Raw genomic sequence first — 27,677 nt, forward strand, 5'->3', positions numbered from 1 at the left:
GAACTTTGTTGTCATTGTTTGCAAAGATTTTCTAAAGCAACAAACACTTATATGCCTCCTCTAATATTTCTGTTGCTGGAAGGGATGATGGCCATTGGTCAAGACCAACATCATTGGCAGCCAAAAATACCAAACACGCCCGAGAGGTCGTTCTCCGTGGAGATGGAGTGATGACATCGGCTCGTGTGTAGGAACAAGACCGAGCATTGCATCGCGTAACCACAAGAAATGGCGACGGCTTCGGAAGACCTTCATCCAGCAGAGAATAGGTTGTGGCGAATGATGAAGACGGTGAAGATTGCATCAATATTTTTTCTGTTTTGTTTATTTTCCTTATCACTGTATGTTTATTACACAATTCTAAAGCAGGAGAGGTCAATGCAATTGCTCATTTCTCCGCCGGCTTGTAGGAGAACACGGCGATGAGCTGCTTGCTGTACTCGGGGATGAATATCTCCATGAATCCATCTCCGTCCACGTCCTCCACCGCGATCTGCATTCGACACGAGCGCACGTCGGGCCCATTACGGCGAGGAGGGGTGAAAGAGAAAAGAGATTGCGCAAGCGAGCGGGTGTGACTTGATTGCCAACAGGTCAGAGGAGTTCACTTGTTTCAATATTGACTGTCCAGTTCACTCACGAGCTGGGCGGAAAGCCACCGCAATTTATGGGGCTTCGCTGGGACCCCAGAATGGACATTCTTGCCCTCGCGAGAATCGTTTGATTTGATGGAGTGCTGTCGCAATGCGTTTAACGATGCATTGCTCGGGGTTTCACAGTGATAATGCAATCATGCATGTGTCCTTAATCAATGTTAATTGCTCGATGGAAGTATACTGCCGACAAGCCTGTTATCACCGAAAACATACCGGCCGCGCGTTTTTTTTCTTAATGATTTATGTTATATTGTTGGTGCAGTGGTTAGAGCACTGCGCTATGAAGTTTGGTGGCCTGAGCTCGATTCCTAGACACGACTAACATCAGGTTTGTCCATGATGTCTGAACCTGTCCTGGCTTCGCCCCTTCACAAAATCCTCACTGACCAGCGTGGTGAAGTACGGTCAAACAACGCCCATGACCAACATGATTGTGGGGAATACAGTCGTCGATTAACAAAGGGCTGGAAATGTATTTACCCTTAAAATGTATAATGGATCGTCCCATGATGACATGGCATGCGGAGGCCCTCATCCAGCAAATTTGTGACAAAGGGTTGTCCATATTTATTATTGCTTATGAATAACAAGTGAGCATCCTGGGCTAAGACCCTCAATCAGGGCATTGCACAGTGTTTCTCAGTGATGATAGTGGCGGTACATGTTTGAATTGACATGGCGCTATTAAGTAAATTATAATTTACTTAAATTATAATTTACTTAATAGCGCCATGTCATTTCAATAGCGCCATGTCAATTCAATTTGGTACTTTTCTGCTTTGCTCCTAAAGTTAGTTTTTTGCATCCACCGGTAAACAATTGCACGCATCTTTTCAGCACGTCCCACATTTAAAGCGGTCGCGAGGCATTCAGGACATTGTAATGTCCACAATCTGCAATTTGCACTTTCCTATTGCAGCAGCCTGACACGACGAAGAACTTTAGGAACCGCTTATAAAAAGCAGTTTCGTGGAAGTGTTCCCATAAAACTAATTGCCAGTGTATTGATGTCGATGTTTTTTTTTTTTCACGGCTCGATGTATGAAAGATGCTCTTAAAAGCTACTCTTTTCGGAAAGCCGTAGCAGGCGATGCGCTTTTCTCCTTCGCGACATTTCGCCTCCGACGTTGGAGGCATCTTTAATATATTTTTCGCTGCCCCATGCTATGCTGGTCAGTGGGTGATTTCATTCCTGTTCCCACCTGGTTACTTTTTTGTTTACAGGGCAATATCAAGTATTCTTTGGTTAAAAAAAATAACAAAAAAAAGACGTTTCGATCGCAACACAAGCAGTCATCATGATCTACGTGACTTTACGAAAGACCCAAATAATACGAATTCCTGCAGTCACGAAAGCTTTAAGGCAATATTAAGTCTTGCGGTGTTTTATCATGATGCGCTGACATCATCCACTGTATCCCGGTGTCACAGTACAATTTTATTTCGTGAAACATTACCCGCACGTACATGACGATACTTTAACCGTCCCTATGTAATTACAATATAGTTTCAGAGGTCTTCCTTATGAAGCAAGTCTTAAATCTAAATGGGCTGTCACCACGATGAGGTGGAGAGGAAATATGAGGCAATGTTTACTCGTGACAGGAAGACACGTGACCAGTAGCCACAGCGCAAGGTATAACACTGAATGTGATACGCCAGGTGGGAAAATATTTTCTGCGTCGCTGACCTGTACAGTCCAGGCTGAAATCAAATTGCATGTTAATTAAACGTGCATTGAAACGGGCGTGTACTATCATGAGACCTCCTTTGCCAGTATTAAATGATGATGATGATAATAGTGTTTTCCCCTGTCTGGCAACAGCGTTCGCCTTTAGGCGTCCAGAAAGGGGAAACCCCTATTATCAGGCATGTCATAGTCAATAGGGTGCCACGGTGGCGAGACTTTAATTGCTTCTCCTCGTATACAGGAGGTAGTGGGTTCGATTCTAACCCTGACGCCTGTATATTTGGAGTTTGCGTGTTCTCCCTGTGGTCGAGTGGATTTTTCTCCGGGTCCTCTGGTTTTCGCTTCCACATTTATAAACATGCGTTTAGCGTATTTGGCTGCAATAGAGCTTTCATTTGTGGCCAGGTCGCTTCTGAAAAAGAGCTATATAGCTCAGTGGGCCTTACCTTGTAAAATAAAAAAATAGTTAAACAAAAGTTTAGTTTTTTAGTTTAATTACGTGTGTGGCAGACGACGGCATTTGTGAGACAGCGGCCAATCACTGGTGTCCGCAACCACGCCTACGGTTCATCAGCGTGCACAATGAAGAGAGAAACATGATGAAATGAATGAATGCGGATGAGCCGTACCTCTCCCACAATACCGCCGGCATCGAACAGTGTGTGATTGCTGTAAGCCCACTGGTTGGAATCGTTGTCATTCACGGACTCCAGAATGTACGCCTTGCCGTCGTCATCTCCGGCGAGGACAATCGTGGGCTTCTTCTGCGAGCTGAACAAGCACAAAACGCATTTGTTTACCAAGTGGGTTATTGAACGGAAGCTGAAAAGTGAGTGAAGAATCAAGGCCGAGATGCCTGGTTGGAATTACATTGAGGGATGGAGACAGGGCCACACGGATGACAGAACATACGCAGATAACATCATTCAAGCTGTTGGGAAAGGTAAGTGGGCTTGAGCCGGACACGTCCCTCGAAGGGACGATGGTCAATCACAGAACCATATTGACAACCAAAAAAGTGGAATGCATCTCAGAGGAAGTCCACCAAGGCATTGGAACAATGAGATCAGTATCGAGCAGTGCATTGACGACGACGATGATGATGATGAAACGTGGAAAATGTTCGTAAGTTAACATGTGAAAAATGGAAAATAAAACCATGCGAATTAAGTGATTGATTGTCATGCCACAATTCAAGCGTGTGGGTGTGCAACGGTGGTGCAGCGGTTAGCACGTGTTGCGACAAACGAAGCGGCTTGAGTTTGATTCCTGACCACAGCTCACGTCAGTCGGGAGTGATATCTTAAACTGTCCTGGACCTTCACCCAGAAGGGGATTGACCAATGGGCAGTGGCGGCTCCTGCAAAATCTCTCAGGGGGGGCAAATGTCTGGATGATTGATAAGGATAAGGTCCACCCATGCAAAGGATAAATTAACAGCTTAAGCGTGTAAAGGCAACTTCACTTCTTTAATATTAATGAAAAATAAAGTGACTCTTACAATACATCTTGTTTGTTTCTATACTCACTATTAGAACAAACCACTCATGTTTCTTTTATTAAAGATTCCACTAGGTGGCGACATAATTTTGTTGGATTAAACGTGCTTACGTATGATGACGTAAGCACGTATGATGACGTAAGCACGTTAGGGCGAGCCCTCCCGGAAGCCATAGAGAATGCATTGCAGCGCCCCCGTTCGAAAAAAAACATCTTTGAATGTAAGTCTATGGGACCACTCGGGGCGATTCTCAGCTGGAGGGAAATCGCCCAAAAAGAGGCGGTACTCCACAGAACGTAGCATGACGCTGAGTGGACTATATCCAGAGGCACAGTGACGGCTAGCGTGACTCTGTGGTTGAATGACATTGGTGGTGCGTCGCCCAATCGCCCTAATGAAGAAACCGCCCCTGCCAATGGGGGTTGTAAAGTATTACTATGATTATACTTAAGAACAGCTTTCAGGTGGCTGAAAACATGTCCATTAATTCTCACAAACTTAAAGACAAATACGCGGACCTCGCTTTGCGCTGCCTGGGCTATAAGGAAATTGCTATTTGCGAGCATTTATCGTGCCACGAAAAGTTTGAGGGGTGTAAGCTGGACAAAAATAACCCCAGTCACCTTTATCTCCCCGGCGGTGTTTGTTGATACATTGGACTCAAAAACAGAGATAGCACAAATTAGAATGAAATGCAGGTGAAAAGGGTCATAGTGCACAGTTCTGTACGATCACCACTAAAGTTTTTTTGTTTGTTTGTTTTAATATGCCGAACATGTTCACAGGTTTGCACAAAGATGTGTGCACACACACAGACAAATGTCTCCTATTTAACTCGTGCTCTGCCTTTGCGCCTCAGCAGACGCGTGTCAAGCGGAGCGAGGCACATAGGTGGTCGGTGTGGCCAGCACCACGCGCGATATTGGCGCGCAACAAATACCACAGCCTCATTTTAGGCTTTCCGTGAGTCAGCAAGGATAGGGCAAAGTTCAGCTTCAGATTCCAATTGTCCATGGGTGCGTTGTGCACAGCTGGGAATCAAACCCGCATTGCTTCAATCATAGCACAGTACACAAACAATTTCACCACAGCTCAACCGAACAGATGCACACGTGCACACACTCGTATGCTGTACTACAACACATTAAAGATCCCAAATATTGTTGTAAATATTGTCGGGGCAGATGCCGCGAGAGAGCGCCTTTTTTTATGATCACAATGCCCGATCACCTTTTTAATCCTTGATACTGATGTCTACATACCGCAAGACAGGGCCCATTTAAGACTGAGCCAACCTAGAGGAGCCGCAGGACTGGTATCTGACATCACTCGCCACAGATATTAGCCACGGCCAGTTATCGAACTTAAACACACACACCTTGACATATTTACCACAAACTAACTAGTGTCTGGCCTGAAAAATTATATACAGGGTACTTTATATAAATGTTAACCCTTATATGGGACTTTAATTTTTAATGGAAAAATAACGGAAAATACAATGTGACGTGATAACAAATGTATGTTAATAGCTTCAAAAAGTCAAAGAATCTCCACATGTTCTCCATCATTGTCAACACGTGTCTGGAATCTTCTCCAGGTGGTCTCCATAGCCCGGAGGCACATTTATTGTGATATTAGTGCAAATTCTCGTAAGTGTTAACATCTTTTTGAAGCGCCCTGTATACGATCGGAGAGGCAGTAGTCCCATTTGTGCGATGCGTTTTCAGGTTGTAACCACGCGTTGTTCCCGTCGCGTGCACACATGGCGAGTGAGCCTCCTCCGGGCACTGCGGTTTCCTCCCAGACAAAGCGACACCAACATCGGGGGCGGGCGGCCGTCGTCGAAGAGCTTGAGTCCATTCAGAGTCAACCAACCAAACAAACCGGCAACACCAGCAAGCAGCGGCCGGACGACGCTCTATGTAACCCGAGGGAGAAACGCGAGCTGCTCAACTTGGGTTCCCCTTCAAAAGAAAGGCTCCCGATCACGCGGAGCGAGAACATCGCAACATCGCGCCGAACAACACCGCGGTACGGCAGCAGCAGCAACAGCAGCAGCCCCGAAAACAACGTTCGTGCATTTGCCCCATGTAGCCACGCAGCGCCCATACCTCCCAGCCCTCGGGAAGAACGTCTTTGGCGCTCCGGGAGATCCGTTCCCCGGGAAGATGGAGTGCACCGTGTAGCCGCTCGCGAGGACGTGCTTCGTCCAGGTGCCCTCCATGAAGTCGTCGGGGATCTCGTAGGCGAGGACTTTGCCGTCCTTGCCCTGCTGGGACCACGTGGTGGCCAGGATGTCTTTGCGGCCGTCTCCGTTCAGGTCCACGAACTGCCGGGCCCACCATGCGGTGTCAATAGATAGGACAAATGTGGCTTGAAGGGTATTTGGCTGACATGCATTTCCACGCGATGATAAGCCACTTCGTTGAGCAAAATCATTTGTGGCCAGGTCGCTTCTGAAAAAGAGCTGTATTGCTCAGTGGGCCTTACCTGGTAAAATAAAAATAAAAATTGTTTAGTTTAATTTAGTCGGCATTTCTCATTGCAATCGACGACAAAAGCCCGTGCAATTCCAGGCGTAGTCTTCCTCTGTATCGACGACAACCTGTGGAAGATTGCTTAAGTCTTTGCGGATTTTAGGAAGTAACCGCATTTCTTGTCAAACACCCTTGGTTATGTATATGTTGGTGTGAGGGGCAGGCAGTTTCCCCCCCCCCCCCATTGTCTCGCCACGGTGGCGAGATTTAAACTACCTCGCCTGGTACAGAGGGGGGTAGTGGGTTCGATTCCGACCCTGACGACCCTTATGATGGATTTTTCTCCGGGTCCTCCGGGTTTTTCCCTCCGCATTTAGAAACATGCATTTCAAGTATTTGGCTGCTATATACATTTCCACGTGATAAGCCAACTTCGTTGACCTATCATTAGTGGCCAGGTCGCTTCTGAAAAAGAGCTCGATAGCTCTGGGAGCCCTGCGTGGCATTCTGCCCCGGAAACAACCTCGGAGAACTATGGGCGGCCCAAAGTGTGGACACCCCCAGTGAGTTGTTTGTGGCTCCAGATTTAGAGTGCGCTTCAGGTTTTCCAGTCTCAGGTGATGACGTGAGCAGGTGGATTTCATTGTCCACCTGATGAAGGATTCCGCTGTTCAGTGGCGTAGCTCGGATATTTTGCGCCCGGGGACGAACTATAAAATTGTTGCTGGGCTCCCACCAGCCCGGTTCACCTGGGAGGCTGCGTGGGCTGCATGCGCCGGTCTGCAACCACTGTCGGCGCATTCGAGATACTCATTGAATTCACCTGCGCACATTGTCACATTGGACTGAGATGGGGTCACATTGAATCGTTTTATAAACCTAAATTGTATTGGGGCATTTGTTTTAAGGGTTAAGTGGTGGCACAGCCGTGAACGCGGGTGACCCGAATTCGATTCCCGGTCATGGCTAACATCAGTGATGAATGACATCTATACTGTTCCTGCACCCCCCACCCCCCCAACTTTTCCAACATTTACTGACCAGCGTGGTGAAGTATGGCCAAAAACCCTGTATGACCGACACGGTATGCAGAGAGCTTCATCCAGCAATGAATTGACAAAAGGTGAGTGAAATGTTCTATTTATGAATCAATCCATCTTGGAGTACAATCTTTCTCCAATAGCTGAAGTAAGACCCATCAATTGTTCGCACTGATCTTCGAAAAAATACGCCGTTTACAAGGAACACAATGGGAGGACATCCAGCGAGCAGATGGAAAAATGCAATCAGTTTGATCATAAGAGACGGCGGCTTGGGTAGGTCTTTATCCAGCAGTGGATCGATCATGGCTGATGATAATGATATCGATTTGCTTTCGATGAGTGCGTTTGGTGACTGTGTAGCCCAGCTCTCTCTGCGCTCAGCACTGAGCCGGTGTGCGAGCAGTGGACGGTTCGATTTCCCACGCGTTCATTTCTGTGGCTTGTCTTTTTCACAGGATATGAAGAAAAAAATAATCGACGTCAGCTTTTGCAACAATAACTAGATAAACAAAATAGGTCAACTTGTGTGTGTGCCATGAATGAAATACAACAGTGTGAAATGGCTGTCGAAAAAACACAACCCGATACTGTATATATATGCCTGCTGTCATGATTGTGGAGGGCTGTCTCTGGGCAAGAGCCCACTGGGTGTATCTGCTTACCGGTTGCTGTAGGATACAGGAACAGCATTACCTGCACTGTACCTGTATCCTGGAATCAATTGGCTCTCACCAGGTGAAAAGAAAGGCCGCCGAATGTCCACGGAATTGAATTGAAAATTCAAAGTACAATTAATGAAATATCAATGATAATGTGTACATGTCATTCTACGTCAATACCATCAATTATCATTCAATATTAACCATTATCATAATTGTATAATATCAATAGTGAAAGTTATGAAACACCATCACCAATAATAATCATATTTACACGACGATCACAATTATCGTCATTGTTAAATATCACCATCATAACGAGCACTGTAAAAAAAACAAATGTAACTTGTTATAATGAACGTCCACGAGTCTTTGAGTACAACACTCACACAAACTAATATAACGAAGGTAGAGATTGCTTAATTGGTGAGAATGGGACAAGGAATATGTCATCACAGGGAGGGACATTGTGAGCAGATGGAGGTAGGGAATATTTACATCCAATTGTCAATACCATGGATCTGCAACTGCAGATTGCCTCTCTGTTAACATGAAATAAATATTCCCACTATTTGCATCCAGTGTCTTGAAATGCGGTGGCATTTAGATGCTGCGTTGTATTATATTGCACAGTAGCATTGGGGACGACGCTTGTGAATGCTGCGTCAATTAAAATAGATCGGAAAATGCATCAATTAATTACGAATGATTATATGCAAAGACTAAATTAATGTTGCAATTAAGCTAATGGAGCAAACACAACTGTATACGTGTATTATATGTTGCATTCAACTAAGATCCTATATCTAATAGGGTCCTTGCCTATAACCATCTGGCAGTTATCTGGCATAGGTTCAAGCAGAGCCTGACTGCTGACGAGATACTGAATTTTGATTTAAAGCTTTCGTGACTGCAGGGATTCATATTATTGGTTCTTTCGGTAAAGTCACGTAGAAGGGAAATAATAAAACAGTAAAAATATAAAACAATAAAAAAAAAACTGAATGTTAAAATCGGCCCAGAGTTAGCTGGTATTAAAAGACAGCTGCTGGGGGTGGGGGGGAAACACAACCAGGAATCCGTGTGGCCGATAGGATGTGTTAAAAACCACTTGCATTTTTTGTTACGTGAAGGGATAGATATGGGAAGAAGGAATATTGGCTGCATTTTTCTTTTTATAAATGAGACAGAATGAATGTGGAAACAAAACACGCACGACACGGTGAAAACCAGACGATATAATTGATAATTGAATTCAATAATTACCCTGAATCGTGGCAATGAATCACTGAGTCTGAAAAAAACCCCATCCCATTACTTTAGAGAAGGCCAGTGACAGGTGTGTGTACTTGCCTTGAGATCAAAATACCAGCCCTCGGTGTCAATAACGCGAGACATGGTCTTGGACGAGTCACCCCAGTTGTCACTGGGGTCTAAACAATTCGGAGAGAAAAAAAGACGTTCATGTCACGGTGCATTCGATTGTCACAAACGTGACAAGCTCACAAAGTGCGGCGTGATGAAATCTCTACGCTAATGAACTCACGCTCAGTAACCTCCAGGACTCAATTTATATAGAAAATAATTACGAAGTGAATGCAATGAGAGTTCTGGCTTATGAAGTCTACTCCTCTTACTCATTATCGCCGCCCTCTATATTATGTTAATGCTTACAATATATGTAGTATGTGGGAGGGAGTGATAATGACATGGTGGTTATTAAGCAAAATGTGCTATATGAACCCGGCAATCTAAGTTCGATGCCGGGCCATGGCTAACATTGATAGAAAGTGGTATCAGAACCAGTGCGGAGCCCACCCCCATTCACCTACCGGCACTGACTAGCCTGGTGAAGTATGGTCAGAACAACTATTATTACCGAAATGCTGTGGAGAGGACTTCTTTTAGCTTTGGATTTACAAACGCTGTCAATTCTTAGTATCGTATGTAGTCTGCATACCAAATATATATTCGCATTTGACGTAGCAGTTTTTAAATAATCGAATTATACCATGCTCAAACAAGCATATATAAAGTAAATATGCTCATGTTTTTTGGGGGGATTATAAGTTGCGCAGGAAATATGCTGTAATGATATCATCCCATTTTTGACAATTTCATTTTCAAATCTACTTGATCCCCAACGTTACGTGTTTGCAAATTTTGCACGTATGGAATATCTGGCACCTTCATGCGTGATGAAAAAGGTGCAATTACAAAATATCATGCACCTATATACATGAGCAGGTTTTAATAGTGTGGGTGGAGCTCATTACTCAATCAACCGGTCAATCAAATCCCTGTATTAAAACTCAACGAGAGCCCATTATCAAGTCTGCATGCCTCATGCACACAGAGACATCTGAAGAGAAAATCCAAGGCAAGGAATTTAGTCACGTCAGTCAAACTGTCTCCTCGTGCAAGCGGGCATTCATTAAAAAAGTGCTCTTCCAAATTTTATTCTAATTGCACTACTGGCATCCATATCATGATATTAATCCATTCAGAACCCTCACAGTCAGGAGTGAATTTAACCCCCCCATGTGTTTGAGAATGCTCCGCAGAAGGAGATATTACTGAACTATTTTCCAGTGACTTTATCTCTGCAACTCTTAGGGATTGCACTGCCCAACATTCGCTTCTGCAGAGAAACGTTTGTCGTATGGCAGACCGTTATTACTGCCTATCTCTGTTGTGTTGGGAATTGCACCGTCCTAGAACGGGGGCCATTCTTAACCAAAGGACAATCAAAGTTGACTTCTCTAAAATTGGTACTCATTTTATTTACGTCAGGGGGTTGGCGATGATGGATTAAGTTGGCCTGCAACCAGGATTTGACCAATATACTGATTGTCAGTCCATGCACTGGCTACAGAGTCACCTGGCCTGAGGGGAACAAGGCATGTGAAACGAGTGGTGTGGCATTAAAACGCACACGAGGTGTGGTGGGTGAGTGTGCGACAGTGTCATTGGTAGAATACAAGCCAGCACCAGCCCGTCCTAGACAATTTATTCTAAACCACATTCGTTAATGTAACTATATTGCGTAAGCAACCTGAAAACCTCATTAGTGCCTTAGACCTCCACCCAATTGGTCATTGGTAGCCTCATTATTTGGCTACCCACTGATTCACACATGGGCAATTAAAGTTGTCATTAAGTAGATTGTACTATGCAGCCACAAACGAACTCCTTTCATCGTCCAGCCTGGTACCGAGTTGTATTAGATATGCTGTCCTTCTCTTTAGCACGGTTGGCTACGTGCGGTGTGAAAGAAGTTCAACGCACACATGTACATCAGTTAAAACGTATATGTTTCCGTCTCGTGTTTTTTTTTTAGGGGGGGGGGGGATGGGGGGCAAAGGTTGCATATGACTCATCATCACTGCCATAGATGATCTGAGGCTTCCTCCGGTCAAAATAAGCCCTGACGCGACAGTTTTTATTTTTTTTTACGCTGAAAATCGCTTAACCAAGTGCCCGTGACTGACAGGCAAATAACGCGTATTGTCATGCGGACGGTAACTTACCGGACGTCCAGGTGACGGTGAGCTGCTGCCCCCAGAATACGGTGCTGACGATCGCCATTTTGGTGCTGCCGTTTGGCAGCGGCAGCTGCACGGCGCGGAAATAAACGTCGGGGCCCTCGTGAAGGACGTTCTCCTTCCAGAACTCCTGCACTTGGCCGCCCATCAGCCCCGGGTTTTTGAACCAGATCAGCTGGCCGTTTCCAGTGGCTGGAATGAAGGAGAGGATGTATTAACACGTAGGCTTTTCGCGACCAATGTTATACACAATAGGGGATCTTTTTTGGGAGGAGGTGAATATAACTGCGTCGTTAAACCCGCCACCACCCGACACTGCCAATGAGTAAGATTAGTAAGATTTGAGTTACTGGTTCAGCACACCGGTGTGTTGGAGAGTAAACCCACAATATTGATAATTCGAGTACGACGTTTCGCCGTTAATTACAACCAGCCTCATCAGACGACAGGCATGATTGTGGAGGAAATCCTCCTGTTTCGGTGTTAAACCGATGGATTAATGTTGTGGCTTTACTCTCCAACACACCGGTGTGCTGTACCAGTAACTAATTGCCATGTCTTGTTTCCGTGACAAACTTTACTACTTGGCTGTGTCGGGTGGTGGTGAGTTTAACGACACATTTATATTTACACAATCTAACCCAAAAAAACAAACTCCATCATGGAGAGGAATTATTTATTGGTCAGCTCTACGGAAACAAGTGTCCGACACGCTCACCGATGTGTCTGTCAGGTTGTACCGTGCATTGTACAGGATGACGTTAGACCCTTTTCTCCACCAGATGTGGAGAAAGAAAGCACGTGGAGCAAAACGTGGGACATGATGCCGAACAACGCGCTACACCACGTATATAAAAAAAAAAGAAAACCCACTTCGGAGAGCTGTATGATACAGCCGCGAAAGCCTCTGCAGTTGTGGCGTCTAGCTCATGCGGAGAGAGACACACACAAGTGCTGGGCAGAGTTGCTTTCAAATAATGAGTGAACGTTGAATAGAACGAAGCACGATCCCGCTAGGCAAGACGACCGTTTTTCTTGAACAAAAAACCACACACACACTAAAGTAATAAATGAACGCTTCCCTCCGAGGCGCGAGACAGTCTGACGGTGATTGACTCTACTGGCTGCGTTATGTCCTGACTGCGTTGCCACATACGTCCTGTGCTCTGTGCCCGAGCGGTCAGCGCATCCTTCAGGCCATCGTGGTCCATGTCGACCCATTCCACGCGGTGGTAGAACCACTTATTCCCAGTCTCGTCCACGGTCAGCGTCAAAACACCTAAAAACACAACACAAAAACAAAGCAATATAGCACACAGATACATACTGTAATTTCTATCTCGTCGCGTGACAATGTGGTTAAAGAGATCAACTCACAAGCGGGAAGGTTGTGAGTTCAAATGACTTGGTCAGGGATTGATTCGTCCCATCGTCCCTCTGGGGTCAATCATTTGAGTGCCGTTTTTTGGGAAGCCAAAAGTGGTCAGAAAGTGTTTGCATGCTCAAACAAGCATGGGGCAGTTGCTCATCTTCATTGGCAGTCCTGAACCATTCTTGGAAATTCCACATTCCAAGGATCAGTCTCTCCATAGGACAACAACTGTTGACGTCCCAGAGATTGGCACTGATTTGAGTGATTCCAGAGGAATGGTGGGTTGAATTAACCTTTGCCCAGGATAATGTTATGGCCATGTCACAAGCCCTGCCTAGCCATATTTAAATAACAATTATTCATAACTCTTGACTTAAAGCTTTCGTGACTGCAGGAACTCATGTTCCTTGCTTCTTTTGGTAAAGTCACGTAGATAGAAAAAAAATAACAATATAATAATAAAAATAAAAAAGTCAAGTGAATTTTTTGTATTCACTTTATTTTAATCATTCATGTTTCCTTGTATTGACCAAGAACAGCGTCAGAAGGGTCCCGCATCGAGATGATTGGCCAATTCGATGAATAAGTGTTTGGCTTCTTGGGGAAGGAAACTGGAGTGCCTTGAGAAAACCCACAATGTTTTAAGCGGTGATAACACTCAGCACAGTCATCTCCTGGACACACCTCACATACTAACAACCACAATACATGGCCAGCCCTGGAGGCCACCCATCTGAGTAATGACCAGGCTCAACTCTGCTTAGCTCCTGAGATCTTATGTAATTGGGTGCTTAAGGGTTATTTCGTCACGGAAAATTAATTCAGAAAAGACGAAATAAAATAATGATGTAGGGTCGTGGATTGAGATGTTGGATAATTTGCTTATTAGGTATGCAGATGGCAAATATAATTCCCAGAGCCTTTCCCATGCAGTAAAAGGAGATAACACTCAAAATTCTACACGAAATAGATTAGCAGCCAACTTGCTACACTGTCTCCACACATGCATCTCGTATTTGGCTTTGTATACCCTTCACGTGATCCATTTGAAATGTTTACAGTGGAAGTCATGGATCTGTCCATTATGATGATCCAAATGTTTTTTCCAATGAGTCAGAATAATTGCAAAGAGAGAAATAACTTCCTAAGCTGGTGTGTGCATGATGACATGCTGATGAAGTCGCATAATACTTAACTTATGTGTAATGAGCAAACTTATTGCAATTTCACGCATGAAAAGCGCAGCGCTTGTGAAAGACGCATAAATGTAAATCGGGCGTTGTTCGTGATCTGACAAAATAAAATGTACACAAATAGATTATTAAGCAGGTGCCAGTTTCTTTTTAAGTTGAATTTAAGATGCTTTCTTCCAATAACATTTTTCGATCATCTTCATTAAATGAGACATCTGAGATATAATAACGATTGCCTCGGTGTCCCGAGCAACGTCAGGAGGAGAGACTGTTGTTGTTGATCAACTTCATTTGGTTGGGCATTGTTATCAAATTATGGATATCGTCTATGACATTTGATTATCACAATGGCATTTCGTTATTAAAGGTATAATTGGTTGTTTGTAAAAAAAAAAGGTGTAATATGTAATAACAGTAATTTCCAGCATTTTTTTAAATCGATTAGTCATTAATGGATGAAGGCCTCCCCGTGCCATGTCAGTCAATATGTTTTTGCTGGTGAAGTGGGGGAACTGAGGGGGTGGGGGCATAACTCGGTTGTAATTCGCCACCGATGTTCTTCGTGGCCGGAAATTGAGCTTCGGTCGCTGGGTTCATAGTTCAGCGCTCCACCAACAATGAGAATACGCAAACGACATCGATAAAATTGTTTGTTGTGAATATAACTCAATATTGTTCCAATTACTCTGTCGGAGGCGTACACAACGTACAGAGATGCCCTGCCTGTGTTACATCACGTCAGGGAATGTGAAACAAAACCGCAGGATTGTTTCAAGAGGTGTCACTCCAATTAGTGTCTCAATATGAGTATCCATTGTTTTCCCTTCGAGATGGAATGGGCTTATTAAGCGGAAGTTTAATTAAATGTCTTATTTTCGCGACCAGTTTGGACTGATTTGAAACAAAATAAGTCTTGCTCAGGGATTTAATTTAATTGTTTTCATTTTAATTTATTTTGTTTTTTACCTACGTGACTTTACCGAAAAAAACAAAAAGTATGGATCCTTGCAGTCACGAACACTTCAAATCGAGAATTGCTCAGGAGACTCGCGTAACTACGTATAGGGGAGACTGATGTTCGTGGTGGAGATTTATTTCAGGGCACTTTTTCAAACGTTGGATATGGTCTGCGAAACTTGCTCACGGTGTCATATCGTCGTGAAATGTCATAGAGGTTGTTTTATACGACATCTTTGTTTTGCGGTCGACGTTCAAATTCCACCAAGGTTGTCCTATTTGTTTTGTAAGAGCCATGTCATTTGACACAGAAATTACTCTTGTTGGTCGTCTAACATTGTGTCAGGGAGCAGCTCTGGTAGATGACATTGCTTTGTGAAATCTTTTCTGCGTGACAATCACCCAATGTGCATATTATTATTATTATTATTCAAGATGTACTAGGAATTATAATTAAAAACACACTTTACAAACAAATCTTGTTCAATCATCATGAGTGACTGAGCTGAGAACGTCAACTCACGACTCTTGAGAGCCGGGTTTATTTAAGGTGGCTGCCTGGATTCAAACCCAGGCTTCATACTCTTAGTTTTTTCGGTAAAGTCACGTAGGTAAAAATTTTAAATTAAAATTAATATAAATAAAATTGAAATAAATAATCACGACGTTTCGGAGGCAACACAAGTCTCCGTCATCAGGTGGGACCGTCACAGCCAGATTTACTGTATCGCTTGATATCACTTGATACAGCAAATCTGGCTGTGACGGTCCCACCTGATGACGGAGACTTGTGTTGCCTCCGAAACGTCGTGATTTTTTATTCTTTTATTTTTATTAATTTTAATTTTAATTTTTTACCTACGTGACTTTACCGAAAAAACGAAGAGTATGAATCCTTGCAGTCACGAAAGTTTCAAATCTAGAATCAAACCCAGGCTTTCAGCGGTGCTGGCTTAGTGCTCGAACAACCTCAGAGGTTGCCACTTCTGAGTTACAAACAAAACCCAGGACAAATCATAGGAAGAACGATATGTAACGATGACAAAGGAGAGGCAAACTACATGCAAATGCGTTGTCTTAAGTGGTGTAGTATCACAAAACTAGAAACAACAACAAAAATTGTATTTTCGGTGCCCGGGAAGATTTACAGATTCCCCCCTCTCCCCCCGGGACAGTAGCCACCTGAAGAAGAGGACCATCCTAGACACGTGGCAACCTTTTCAGTAATCCGAGGATAATAATCACGGTTACTTAAAAGTAGCTATTCACGTGAATGTAACAGCAGATGGCGCCTTTTTGTGTGAACACGTACACGCACTGTATTCTAACCTAATAACCCCGCAGAATTTAGTAGATGGCTGCAAATATGAACCGCTTGCGTGCTGAACAGCGGACGTGATTTTGGCCATGTAGCACTCAGCGCGCAAGTCGCTCAACCAGTTTCTGCCCAGCGACCCACGCGGGCATTGCGCCGTCCCGTGACCTGCCGTGAGGACAGGGTCCTTTGTCATTGCTCGCATACCATCCACGGCTGTGGGCCCCCTGGACATGTCCCACAGTGAAATCCTGCCGTTGTCCTTGCCTCCGACCATGAATCCTTCGGAACACGTCCAGTAATAATTGGAAGGAAATATCCCATCTGGAAAGAGAAGAAGGCAACGCGCGTGAGATACGTCTCAATTAAATGCAGATGTATTGCTCGGTTTTTTTGTTTGTTGGTAATGAACTTCGATAGCATTTTGGTTGGGGGAAAAAAATGCACCGGTAAAGCCATCACACTGGCCGCCAATCCAGCACTTTGGGGGTTTAAGAACTCGTGTGCTCTACGCTCCCTGCTGTGGGGAGGGCCCCCATCCAGCAGTGGATTGACTTAAATGCTTGTCCGGTACATTGCAGTCCGCAGGGCTTCAAGGTGACCAGTAGATGGCGGTACAGTGAGTAGTTTGCTGACTTGTTTCAATTGATATTCACGTCGATTTTGGCTGGATACTTCAATTTCATTTCCGCTTGTTCAGGAAAATATGAGCCTTCCCAAAAAAGAGCATTGAGACTCAATGAAGCGTTCCTGGATAAAAGAAAAACATTTTTGTTAACCTTTCATTCCAAGTACCGTACCCAAAAATGATTCAACCCTTTGTCACAATCTGCTTCCCCATGCCATGTCAGTCATGGGTTGTTTGCCTCTCCAGTACTTCACCACGTTGGGTTATTGTGAGTTGGTGAAGGGGGCACCCATATGACCAGTTCAGATATCGCACTAACCACCCACGTTAGTGGCGGCTGGGATTTAAACTTAGCTCATGCGACTATAAATCAGCAAGTGACCTTTGTGTTAGTCGTCAACTTCACTCTGTCGCAAGGACTGCGATCGCCACTGGAGATTAACTTTTCTGTAACTGTTTTCGACACCTGCGATTCACACTCAAATGTCCTCCGCACTGTGAAAGTGACTTGCATCACACGATGCTTTCGTAATACTTGTGAATAATTTAGGATCAAGTACCCTATGTAAATATATAGATATGCAAACAAAGACAACTATTCCCGTATAGCCTCTAACAGACTGTTGGGGCAAGTGCTGTTAGTGAGCACCTATGAAGGCCTCCACGGTACGCGAGGGGGTAGGTGGCCAGCAAAATACACACACAGGTAAATATCCCCCTATATCCATACACACTCTTGGAGAAAGCACTGTTTGTGAGCACCTATGAAGACTGGCGTGGTGTATCAGTGGGCGGTGTGGTCAGTACCACATCTGGCCAGTACCACTGTGTGTTAAAGAGGAACTCATGTAAGACTGAGTTGATTTAGGGCAGGGGTCGGCAACCTGCGGCTCCGGAGCCGCATGCGGCTCTTTTGAACCTTGACCGCGGCTCCGGGGCGGATGCTAGCGAGGGGAGGAGGCGCACTGTGACACCTGCTCTGGCGTTGCCGCTGCTGACAGGTCGCCGCTCCGCTCCACACTGCCCGCCCGGTGACAGGCAATAACGTTGCCGTTGCTTTGTCACATGTTTGGAAGAAGTAAAAACCTTCCTGGGCAGCAAAGAGCTCACCTTTGCTGAGCTGGAACAGCCAGAGTGGCTGGAAAATTTACATTTTATGGTAGACATGACAGCACATCTAAACACGCTTAATACAACCCTTCAGGGGAAAGGAGGCACAGCCCTGCACATGCTGGAGGAGGTTTTGGCATTCGAGCGCAAGTTGACAGTGTTTGTCAAAGATTTACAGAGAGGTACACTGTCTCACTTTCCCTCTTTGAGAGAGTTCAAACAAAGTCATGATACGATAAATTTGGAATATTTCAAGTCTGCAATCACCACAATGCAAAGTTCGTTTGGGAAACGATTCTGTGAGTTCAGAGAGGAAAAAACGACATTATCCTTCCCTGTCACTCCCCTGGCGATCGATCCATCCCTATTGAATATGACTGCATTTGCAGGTGTAAGTCAACCTGATCTTGAGATGGAACTGGCCGATATAGCCGACAAAGATATATGGGTGTCCAAGTTCAAATGCTTGACCGCTACTCTTGAGGATGTTGCCCGTCAGAAGGCCATTCTGGCTCAGAATCATAAATGGAGTGATATTGAAAACCTTCCCAAACAGGACAAACTTGTATTCGAAACATGGAATGCCATCCCCAACACTTATATAAACATGAAAAAGTATGCATTTGGAGTCCTGTCGATCTTCGGCTCCACATATGTATGTGAGCAGGTCTTCTCCAACATGAACTATATTAAAAACAAACATCGATCACGCCTCACAGATGACAGCTTGCAAGCCTGTGTGAAAATGAAGGTGACGTCTTACAGCCCTGATGTGCAGACACTGTGCACTGAGGTTCAGGAGCAAAAATCCCATTAACCAGGTAATTTAGCTATTAATTTGCAAAAATATATTTTACATTGTTAAGTGAAAAAGTCCTTTTTTTATTCAGATTGACAGCTGACTGCACGATCCTGTATATAGCAATAAGGTAAGAAACAACATATGCAGTGTTATATTTGTTTTAAATGTTGCAATGGTTTTGCGGCTCCCAGTTTATTTTTTCCTTCGGAAACGGGTCCAAGTGGCTCTTTATGTCTTAAAGGTTGCAGACCCCTGATTTAGGGGGAAGCCCAGGACCGGTTCAATTGATCATGGCTGGCTGGGGATCGAAGACAGTTTGACACATTGGTTCAGCAGTGAGCTAACCCCTGCGAAATTACTTTACCCGTGACGTACACACGTACACGCACATACACATACACACAGGGGGGTCCCAGAATATTCTGGCAAATCGCCCGATGATGCTGGATGCCATTACGAGCGAAACGTCGTAATCAAATGGTAAATAATGTGGATTTATTCTCCAAACACACCGGTGGGCTGTAGCAGTAACTATTTGGCACGTTTTGTTTACTTGACAATCCTTACTGGCTGTGTCGGGTTGAAGGAGGGTTACGACACATTTATACTTAAGCGATCTAACCTAAAAACCTTTCTTATAAATAACTTTCTGTCAACTAGTGTAAGAGAGTCTTGGGATTACGAGAGCCACTCTGTCATGTGGTCTAAACACGTTTCGGTAGTGACATATTTTTGACAGTTACGTTATTATTAAATATGTGAGCAGAATTTATAACACCCATTTTATTGGCTGTGGTAATTGGTTTATTTATTGTCAGTATTATTATTATACGTGATTGATTAAAATGTAAGCTGGACCTGAGAAGTGTTTAAAGCAGGATGAAGAAAAATGCATGCTTGGAATTATATCGAGAGATGGGCAGAGTAACACGTGGATCAGAGAACATGCACACGTTGGAGGTACTGTATATTGAATTCAGAAAAGTGGCCTTGGTCCAGGACACGTGGTTAGAAGAGATGATGGCCGGTGGGTGAGACAAACGATGGAGCGTCAGCCAAAGGAGGGAACGGGCCCAACAAGAAATCCAGCTAGGATTGTGTGCGTTGAAAGCTCTCTCAGGTGTCGAAGCTACATTGATTCTCGCACAGCAAGACTGTGAGAGGAGGCAACTGCTCAGGGAGGCCTTCATCTATTAGTGGATAAATCATGGCTGCTGTTGATGATCATTAATTCACATTGGGTTAAGCATAAGCGACCTTGACATGAGGGAGATGATGCAATCATCTGCGAGATAGCACAGTTTCCATCATCTTTTCCGAATGAAATAAAAATGAAGACTCAGTTCAAAATGTTATTTCAATGACAAAATTCATTGGTAGCTATCAACTGTCAACAGTGATGGGGTGGTGGTGGTGGCGACGATGACGACTAATGTTTAACGTAGGAGGTTGGAGTTTCCACATGGGCATTTGGATCATGGGATATACAAATGGGATGCTTCCAGCAAATATCGGTGTGTAACAAGTCGAGTTGGGATATCCGATTCCTTAAGTAATCGGTTACTCTACCGATTACTTAAGTAATCGATGACTATATCGATTACTTAAGCAATCGATTACTCTACCGATTACTTAAGTAATCGATGACTCTACCGATTAACCGTTTAATTACTCGAGTCATTGGATAACACGAACATAGTCGGGGGGAGAAGTATCTTCTCTGTTACCAACACATGGAGATGATGGGCGGGGCTTGGTGATGACATCGGATTCATCATGATGGGTGTGGCTTGTTGGGGGTTTCCAGCCTTCTGTAAGCAGGATGTGGGTTGGCCGCCATTTTTAAAGGAACCCGAGTAATCGACCACAAATAAGCTGTCAATTACAATTATTAGTAGCTTAATCAAACTTATTTGACGCGTTGGTCCCAGCTCTCGTAACGTGTATGGATACAACGAGAACAAATTATCTTAATGCGTGCAGGGAGATGGTGTAAACACTTGGGAGGGTGAGATGCACATATTTGTCCTGTTCTGTAATTCTGTTGCACCCTTCACAAATCCAATTAAGTGCAGTCACAAGTGTGAATTAAAGCAAGCTAGCAAACGCACAAGGGGATTTTGGGATTCGAGATGGAATGGATATAGGTGACAGGCAGTATTTTTTCACCAGTGGATTACACGTGTAAATACATGAACCAAGAAGATGAATACATGTCATGTTACTCTCCTTTATTTTTATCAATAAGAGCCTAAACAGATCATCTGGTATACTAAAGATGCCTGTGGGGCTTTTTGCAAGTATATTTATTTGCTATAACTGTGTTTATAATTTCATGATTAAATTGCCATTTTACACGACACGTAGTTTGGAGTCCTTGCGCCTCCCAAAATGAAACACGTTCATGATGTCCCTGGGTAGTAAGTGTTATTTTATAATTGCTTATGCCTCAAAAGTAAAGAAAATGGCTATTATTCCTCACAAACTTCGCTTTTGTGACCAGGACTTTACGTGAAGGATTGAGACAAATGCACACACCACGTTTTCTCATTGAAAATATGGACATTTCAAAATATCACTGTCCTGGTCACAAAAGCAAAGGTTGGTGGGGAATAATAGCCATTTTCTGTACTTTTGAGGAATAAGCAATTAGAAAGTAACACTTACTCCCCAGATCGCCTGAGATAAAAAAAAAATTTGTTACAGTGATGTATCAACGAATGGGAACTTGATTTGAAGCTTTTGTGACTGCAGGAATCCATACTCTTTAGTTATTTCGGTAAAGTCACGTAGTTAGAAATAAAATAAAATAAAACAAACCACGACGTTTCGATTGCAACACAAGCAATTTTCATCAGGTGGGACAACCACAGCCCACTTCAGCAATTTTTTCTTGCTGAGGTGGAGCTCTGAAATCAACTCGTGTGCAGGTGCCAGGTGCTTTATTACATCTCATGTTCGGCGGCAGCTTTGCGAGGCCTTCACTCCAGCAGTAGATTAACCGTGGCTGATGATAACAATGAGATAATATATGAAATTCATAAACTACTGCATTGGCCAATAAAACGACTGCGGCTTCAAATGCCATGATTCAGAGCATTGTTGTTGTGCACTGCATCGAAATCAGCGCCGTCGCGAGATCGCCGGAGACCTGCCATCAACCAGCTCATCGCCATTAAATAATCACGCCAATTCTTCCAAGGCATCATTTACCTATATTACCGCAATTTCATTGTTGTGGATATATATATATTTTTAAAACATACCCTGCGTTGGAACCAGACATGCTGCTCAATGAACACTCCGACTGTGCAATGCAGCAATCAGCGTCGGAGCGTGCTTGGCATGCTCCCTGGTGCACAGAAATGAAATGGGCCTCCCTTCTGTGCAGCTTCTCCTCCTTCGTCGTGGCCCGACACCTTGGGCCTCTGTGGCCCATGTGCCCCTGTGCAGTTACACCGCCTGCGCCCTCGATAGCTACAACCCCTTTGCAGTAATTATCCCCTACGTTGGTGAAGGCCAATACACGTGGAGTATGATTGCAATTTAACGTGGAAGAGCTCTGTTTAGCGGCAACTTTGGTTTGCTGGGCTTTTTGTCAGCAGTTAACACATTAGTAAAAGTAATGGCGGAGCCCTGCGCAAGTTCTTACTCATTCCACTGCTGGCAGAAAGACTTCAACCCGAGGGACCATGGCCCCACTCTGCTAAGCTGGCCAGACGTCTTGGAAGGGGTGGGAGTGCCCGCATATTATCTCGCCACACACGACCTGCCGATCGAACAAACTGTGCTGATGGTTGACGAACTTGAACAAAAATATTATTGAAAGTGAAGAAATTAAATTTAATATTGATTTGAAGCTTTCGTGACTGTAGGTGGGAAAAATAATAGATCACGACGTTTCGATCGCAACACAAGCAATCGTCATCAGGTGAGACAACCACAGCAAGAAAACTGCTGAAGCACCTGATGACGGTTGCTTGTGTTGCGATCGAAACGTCGTGATCTATTATTTTTTCCACCTACGTGACTTTACCGAAATTTAATTGACTTTATTTACATGTTTGCTAAATAGTAGTTTCTTGTTTTCCTTAGATGTGAGCCCATTGAGACACCAGTTCTCTTTTCCAAGGGCAATTTTGGATACTTTTAAGGGCCTTGCATCACGCGCGAATGTCATGACCAAAATCCCACATGAGCCATTGTATCAATTTGTTGATTGTCGACATGAAGTAGATTGAGACTGATATGGAGCGGGCAATGTAACAAATAATCAACTACGGTAATATACATTCTAAAGTTCATGATACTTGATTAAAATAAATTGTAAACAAATCTGTATGTTTCAATTAGTGCCTATTGCTTGTTATGGCTTCGTGTCATCCATGCAGACACTACCATTCACTGAAATATATATTTAAATCAAAAGAGTATTGAATCCTGATAATGCATCGAATCACCAGGGACGGGTGAAAATCGTTCCTCCTGGGACCACCATGAGAGGCTATCACACCATGCCCCACAAGAGGGCGACGTTAACCTAAAGTTCACAGAAAAAAACTGACCAGTGTGTCGAGTTCACTCTGGTATCTGCAATGCGTACGCGAAAATGCATCAATACATTTTCAGAAGAGTTCTGCTACATTGGGATGTTTGGACAATTCCATTAACGAGTTAAATTGGCTTCTCGTGGGAGGAAACCGCAGTGCCTGGAAAATACTGTACCCATCACGCATATGTGGGGGTAACACTCAGCACTGACATCTCCCGGCCACCTCTGAGCCCCATGCCTGCAACGCCTGGCAAGCCCTGTTGGCGACCCATCCAAGTAATAGCCAGGCTTAAACCTGATTAGCTTCCACGATCTGTTGAGATTGCGTGTGCTCATGTTGATTTGATTGCATGTTGTTGACTCATGCAGCCAACTGATTATTATAAGCCTTCTGCAGCGGTGAAAGATTCTTTAAAGCAAGTTCAAAAGTTGTATTTTACGATATATTTTTGTAACTTTCTGTAAGGAAGTTCAAAGACATTACTTTCAAGAGATGATGTAAAGACCTGCATCAACTCAGCCAATCATCCTCTCACAATGAATGAATCAACTGCCACTTTTTTCGAAGTCACCAGTGATTATCATGTGAAAAAACAAGTCCCTGCCCCTTTCAGAACAATGTGGAATGGCGAAAAAAATGTGCTTAATACAAGAAGTATCGCCTCACAATTGTTTGCATATAATTACCCTTGAATTTTGCTTTACTTTGGACAACTTAAAATTAGGTGGATGCACCAATAAAAATTATAGCTATGCGCTTTAATAACGAAAGGCAATGCAATGATTCCGACTCAATCACTCACAGGTAAAGTATGGCGCCGTTCATCAATCCAGGCAGTACGTTTCACATTCGGGTTTCTCAATACAAGGGCACTGGACATGTCAGTTTGGATTGTGATTACTCACAATTGCTGGTGCTGAAGGAGGTTAAGAGATCAATCCTATAGAACAGCGCTTCACTGGTACTGCTTTATTGCTTACAGGCTGCTCGCTAAATAAGGGCTGAGAAGATCAATAGCAGCGGTGGACTGTGGGTTAATGAAATGCCAACAGAGTTTAGCGTTACATTTTTTTCGCTTTGTCCCACAGTGTCATGGACTGCACTATCTTGGCAAAAAAAAGGTCAGTAGAGAGGTCGGTGCCGAAATGTGCTCACGTTAGAGTACTTGACTCACAAATCAAGGGTTGACTCAGCCCATCACCCCCCCCCTCACCCATGCTAGTTTCAATGGATACTACTTCGTGGAAAGTCATCAGTAGTCAATGGAGGGCGGGGGGTGGGGGGGGGTAATCGCAAGAGCTAGAGCAGCACTTCATCCAGCAGTGGATAGATCATGATTAATGACGATGGCTCAAGGCTAGGGAATTTACGGACCATCCTATTGCTCATTTCAGCAGGGAGACTTTAATCTTGATTTGAAGCTTTCGTGACTGCAGGAATCCATACTCTTTAGTTATTTTGGTAAAGTCACAAATAAAATAAATGATTTCTACCTACGTGACTTTATTTCTACCTACGTGACTTTACCGAAAAAACCAAAGAGTAGGGAGACTTTACTTATCATTTTATGGACACCCCTCTGCCCAGCATAGAGTTTGGCAGTACTCAGTTATTAGCATTATGTTGATCGAGAGCTGCGATTGTAACTGTGCTACTCTGCAAGAAGTCGATAAGCCATGCACCCACTCATTTCCTACATGAAAGCAGTTTATAGAAAGAGAGCTTAGGACTCTTAGCCTTCAGTTTTTTGATCCTGCCATTTCTTGGGAAGTAATTTCGACATTGACCCTTACTCTTGACCTCGGCGAGCTCACACTTTAAAGGGAATTATGGACCACTGTTAGATGACCGAGTGGCCCAGGGGTCTAATGTCTGTGAAGAAATTATGTTAGAATGCCAAGATAACTTCTGAGACTTGTGCATCCCCCATGTCCCAAGGCAGGCAAGCAAAAAATGAGCACTGCCTTTGCCTGTCGGGAAGACTTATTCTCACCTTTTTATGGATTCAAATGGGTCACTTGCCCCAACAGAATTGACATTTGCACTTCGCGTGAATATACTTAACATTAATGGTACATAAGTCGCTTTCTTTAAAACTGAATATGCTTTGTTTGGCCCAGTGGCGTAGCGTGGTTGGAATGGGTCCTGGTGTAAGAAATGAAATGAGGCCCCCTATACAATTTCCAGTGGGCCTTGGTGCAGTTGCACACGTGCAAACTCGATAGCTATATCACTGGTTTGACCGGCATGCAGGAAGGTAGTTTAGGGTTGTGAAAGTGACACGTGATGAGCCTTGACTGGAATTGACAATGTGATAAAGTGCATGTGTGGCCATTTTACAATCCACTGTGTGATGGGGGCATCCACACATAAACTATAGATTCCTATAATCGTGTGAACGGGTTTATATATCTATCTATTTTTTTACGAGTCAAATGAGGACGAAATATGGCGAGATGGATGTGGCATGCCAAAATCATTTATGAATCTGTTTGAAGATAAGCTTCGCGTTTATTTTGTTTAACCAGGTGTGAGAACCTCAAAGAGAACAGCATGAGTCTCATTTGCAAGAGTAGTCTGGATCACCAAAAGTGACGCGAACAAATATAATAAAATTAGACAAAGTACAGCAAATGAAGCGAATATAAATGAAAGCAAAAACAACCGTGTCGCGTGAGAGATCGAGAGGCACGGAGGTCTGACCTTACCCGGCACTTGTTCGACTTCGTTGGGCCAAGCCACGTGGGTCGTGATCGGCGTGGGTGTCATTAGGGAAGCATCGTGGAACTTCTGCCCAACATCAAAGATGGCGGAGACGTTGTCCGGGTGCTTGGAGAAGCTCGCGAAGCACGAGAGCGACAGGTCGTACACGCTGCGGCCGTCCGTGCTACAAAAGAGATGGACATTTGAGCGCTTGATCTCCTTTCACGCGTTCAATTTTGCCGTGGTGCAATGTTGCAGCATTGCGGCAAAATCGCCTGATGAAGCTGGTTGAAAATGACCAGCGAAACGTCGTACTCAAGTTGTACATTTTGTGGGTTTATTGTCAAACACACCGGGGTGCTGAAGGAGTAACTAATTGGCACGTTTTGTTTACGTGACAAACCTTACTAGTTGTCTGTGTCGGGCGGTGGTCGGTGAACGGCACACTTATAATTACGCAATCTAACCTAAAAAAACATTTATTGTGAATAATATTGGTCGCGAAAGCCAACGCGTTAAATGGATAGCACGCTCCATCTGCAATCCAGGTGCCATCGGTTCGATTGCCTGTCGCTGGCTGTTGAAAACCAATGGGCACATTTCGTAAATGCCCTCGCCTCTGTCCATCCAGCAATATAAATGGTTACATCGAAGTTAGTTGATTGGCAGGTCGTGTGTGGTAGGGTACAGTACGAGTATTCCAACATCTTTCAATGCGTAGGCCAAAATGCCCTCCAAAGGGGTTCTCTGGAGCTCTCTCTAGTGGAGGCCCTTCCACCAACAGTGGTGGGAGCAAGACATTGCAGGGCTGCACCTCTACCACGTTTTCTTTTCTTACGTACGGAATTGTGGTAATGCCAGCCTTACAGAAGGTTGAATGCCAGGCTCATAGAAGGTTGAAAGTTAACTCTTAGTTGGTTGTAGACTCAGCCAATCACAATCATCATCACACGGTGATCGATAAATGCAAGGCTTATTGTAACAGTTTGTGACAAGCGAATGGTCAGTGTTGAACCGCTTTTGTTGCTTCCACAAGATGGCCTGTGTGCAATCCACAAAACCAACCTCCAAAGCTCAGATTAGAGCAGTACACGACGGTGAATTTTGTGGCGAGTGCCTCTTAAAAAGCAGTCTGCAAGCGTTGTTTATCTCGTCGGTTATTCGCATAGAATTGGTTACCACCTTGGCACGGGGTTGTGCAGAACGTTGAGGAATCCCACTTGGCAGTCGACATTGCGGGTGTAGAGCAGCCTGGGCAATTCCACGGCAGAGCTGAGATAAATGACTCCGAATGCGCTCAGATTGAGCAACAGGAGGAGGAACTTCGTCATTTTAGCAACTGTAGCTCTGCGCCTGCACTCCCGATGATAGCCGAGGGCTTCTTTCCAGCCCTTTTATCGGATTTCAGATTATTGATTCCAATAAATGTTATCAGCCAGCAAAGTTTCACAATGTTTACGCTCGTTATTT

At 44.2% G+C, this 27,677-nt stretch overlaps 1 protein-coding gene across 1 annotated transcript; it reads right to left on the reverse strand.

Annotated features, from left to right (window-relative positions):
• Positions 1–307: 307 nt before the first annotated feature.
• LOC144718826 (uncharacterized) lies at positions 308–27,574 on the reverse strand. Its single transcript, XM_078594383.1, has 9 exons — positions 27,390–27,574; positions 26,213–26,391; positions 16,619–16,735; positions 12,731–12,853; positions 11,560–11,766; positions 9,383–9,462; positions 5,962–6,179; positions 2,976–3,117; positions 308–493 (listed from the first exon to the last, which is right to left on the reverse strand). Exons 1-9 carry the CDS (start codon positions 27,536–27,538, stop codon positions 389–391), a joined length of 1,320 nt encoding a protein of 439 aa, XP_078450509.1. The 5' UTR covers positions 27,539–27,574; the 3' UTR covers positions 308–388.
• Between the last annotated feature and the right edge of the window lie 103 nt (positions 27,575–27,677).

The sequence above is a fragment of the Lampetra planeri genome, chromosome 5, assembly GCF_965212315.1.
Source record: "Lampetra planeri chromosome 5, kcLamPlan1.2.h2, whole genome shotgun sequence".
Taxonomy (NCBI): Eukaryota; Metazoa; Chordata; class Hyperoartia; order Petromyzontiformes; family Petromyzontidae; genus Lampetra; species Lampetra planeri.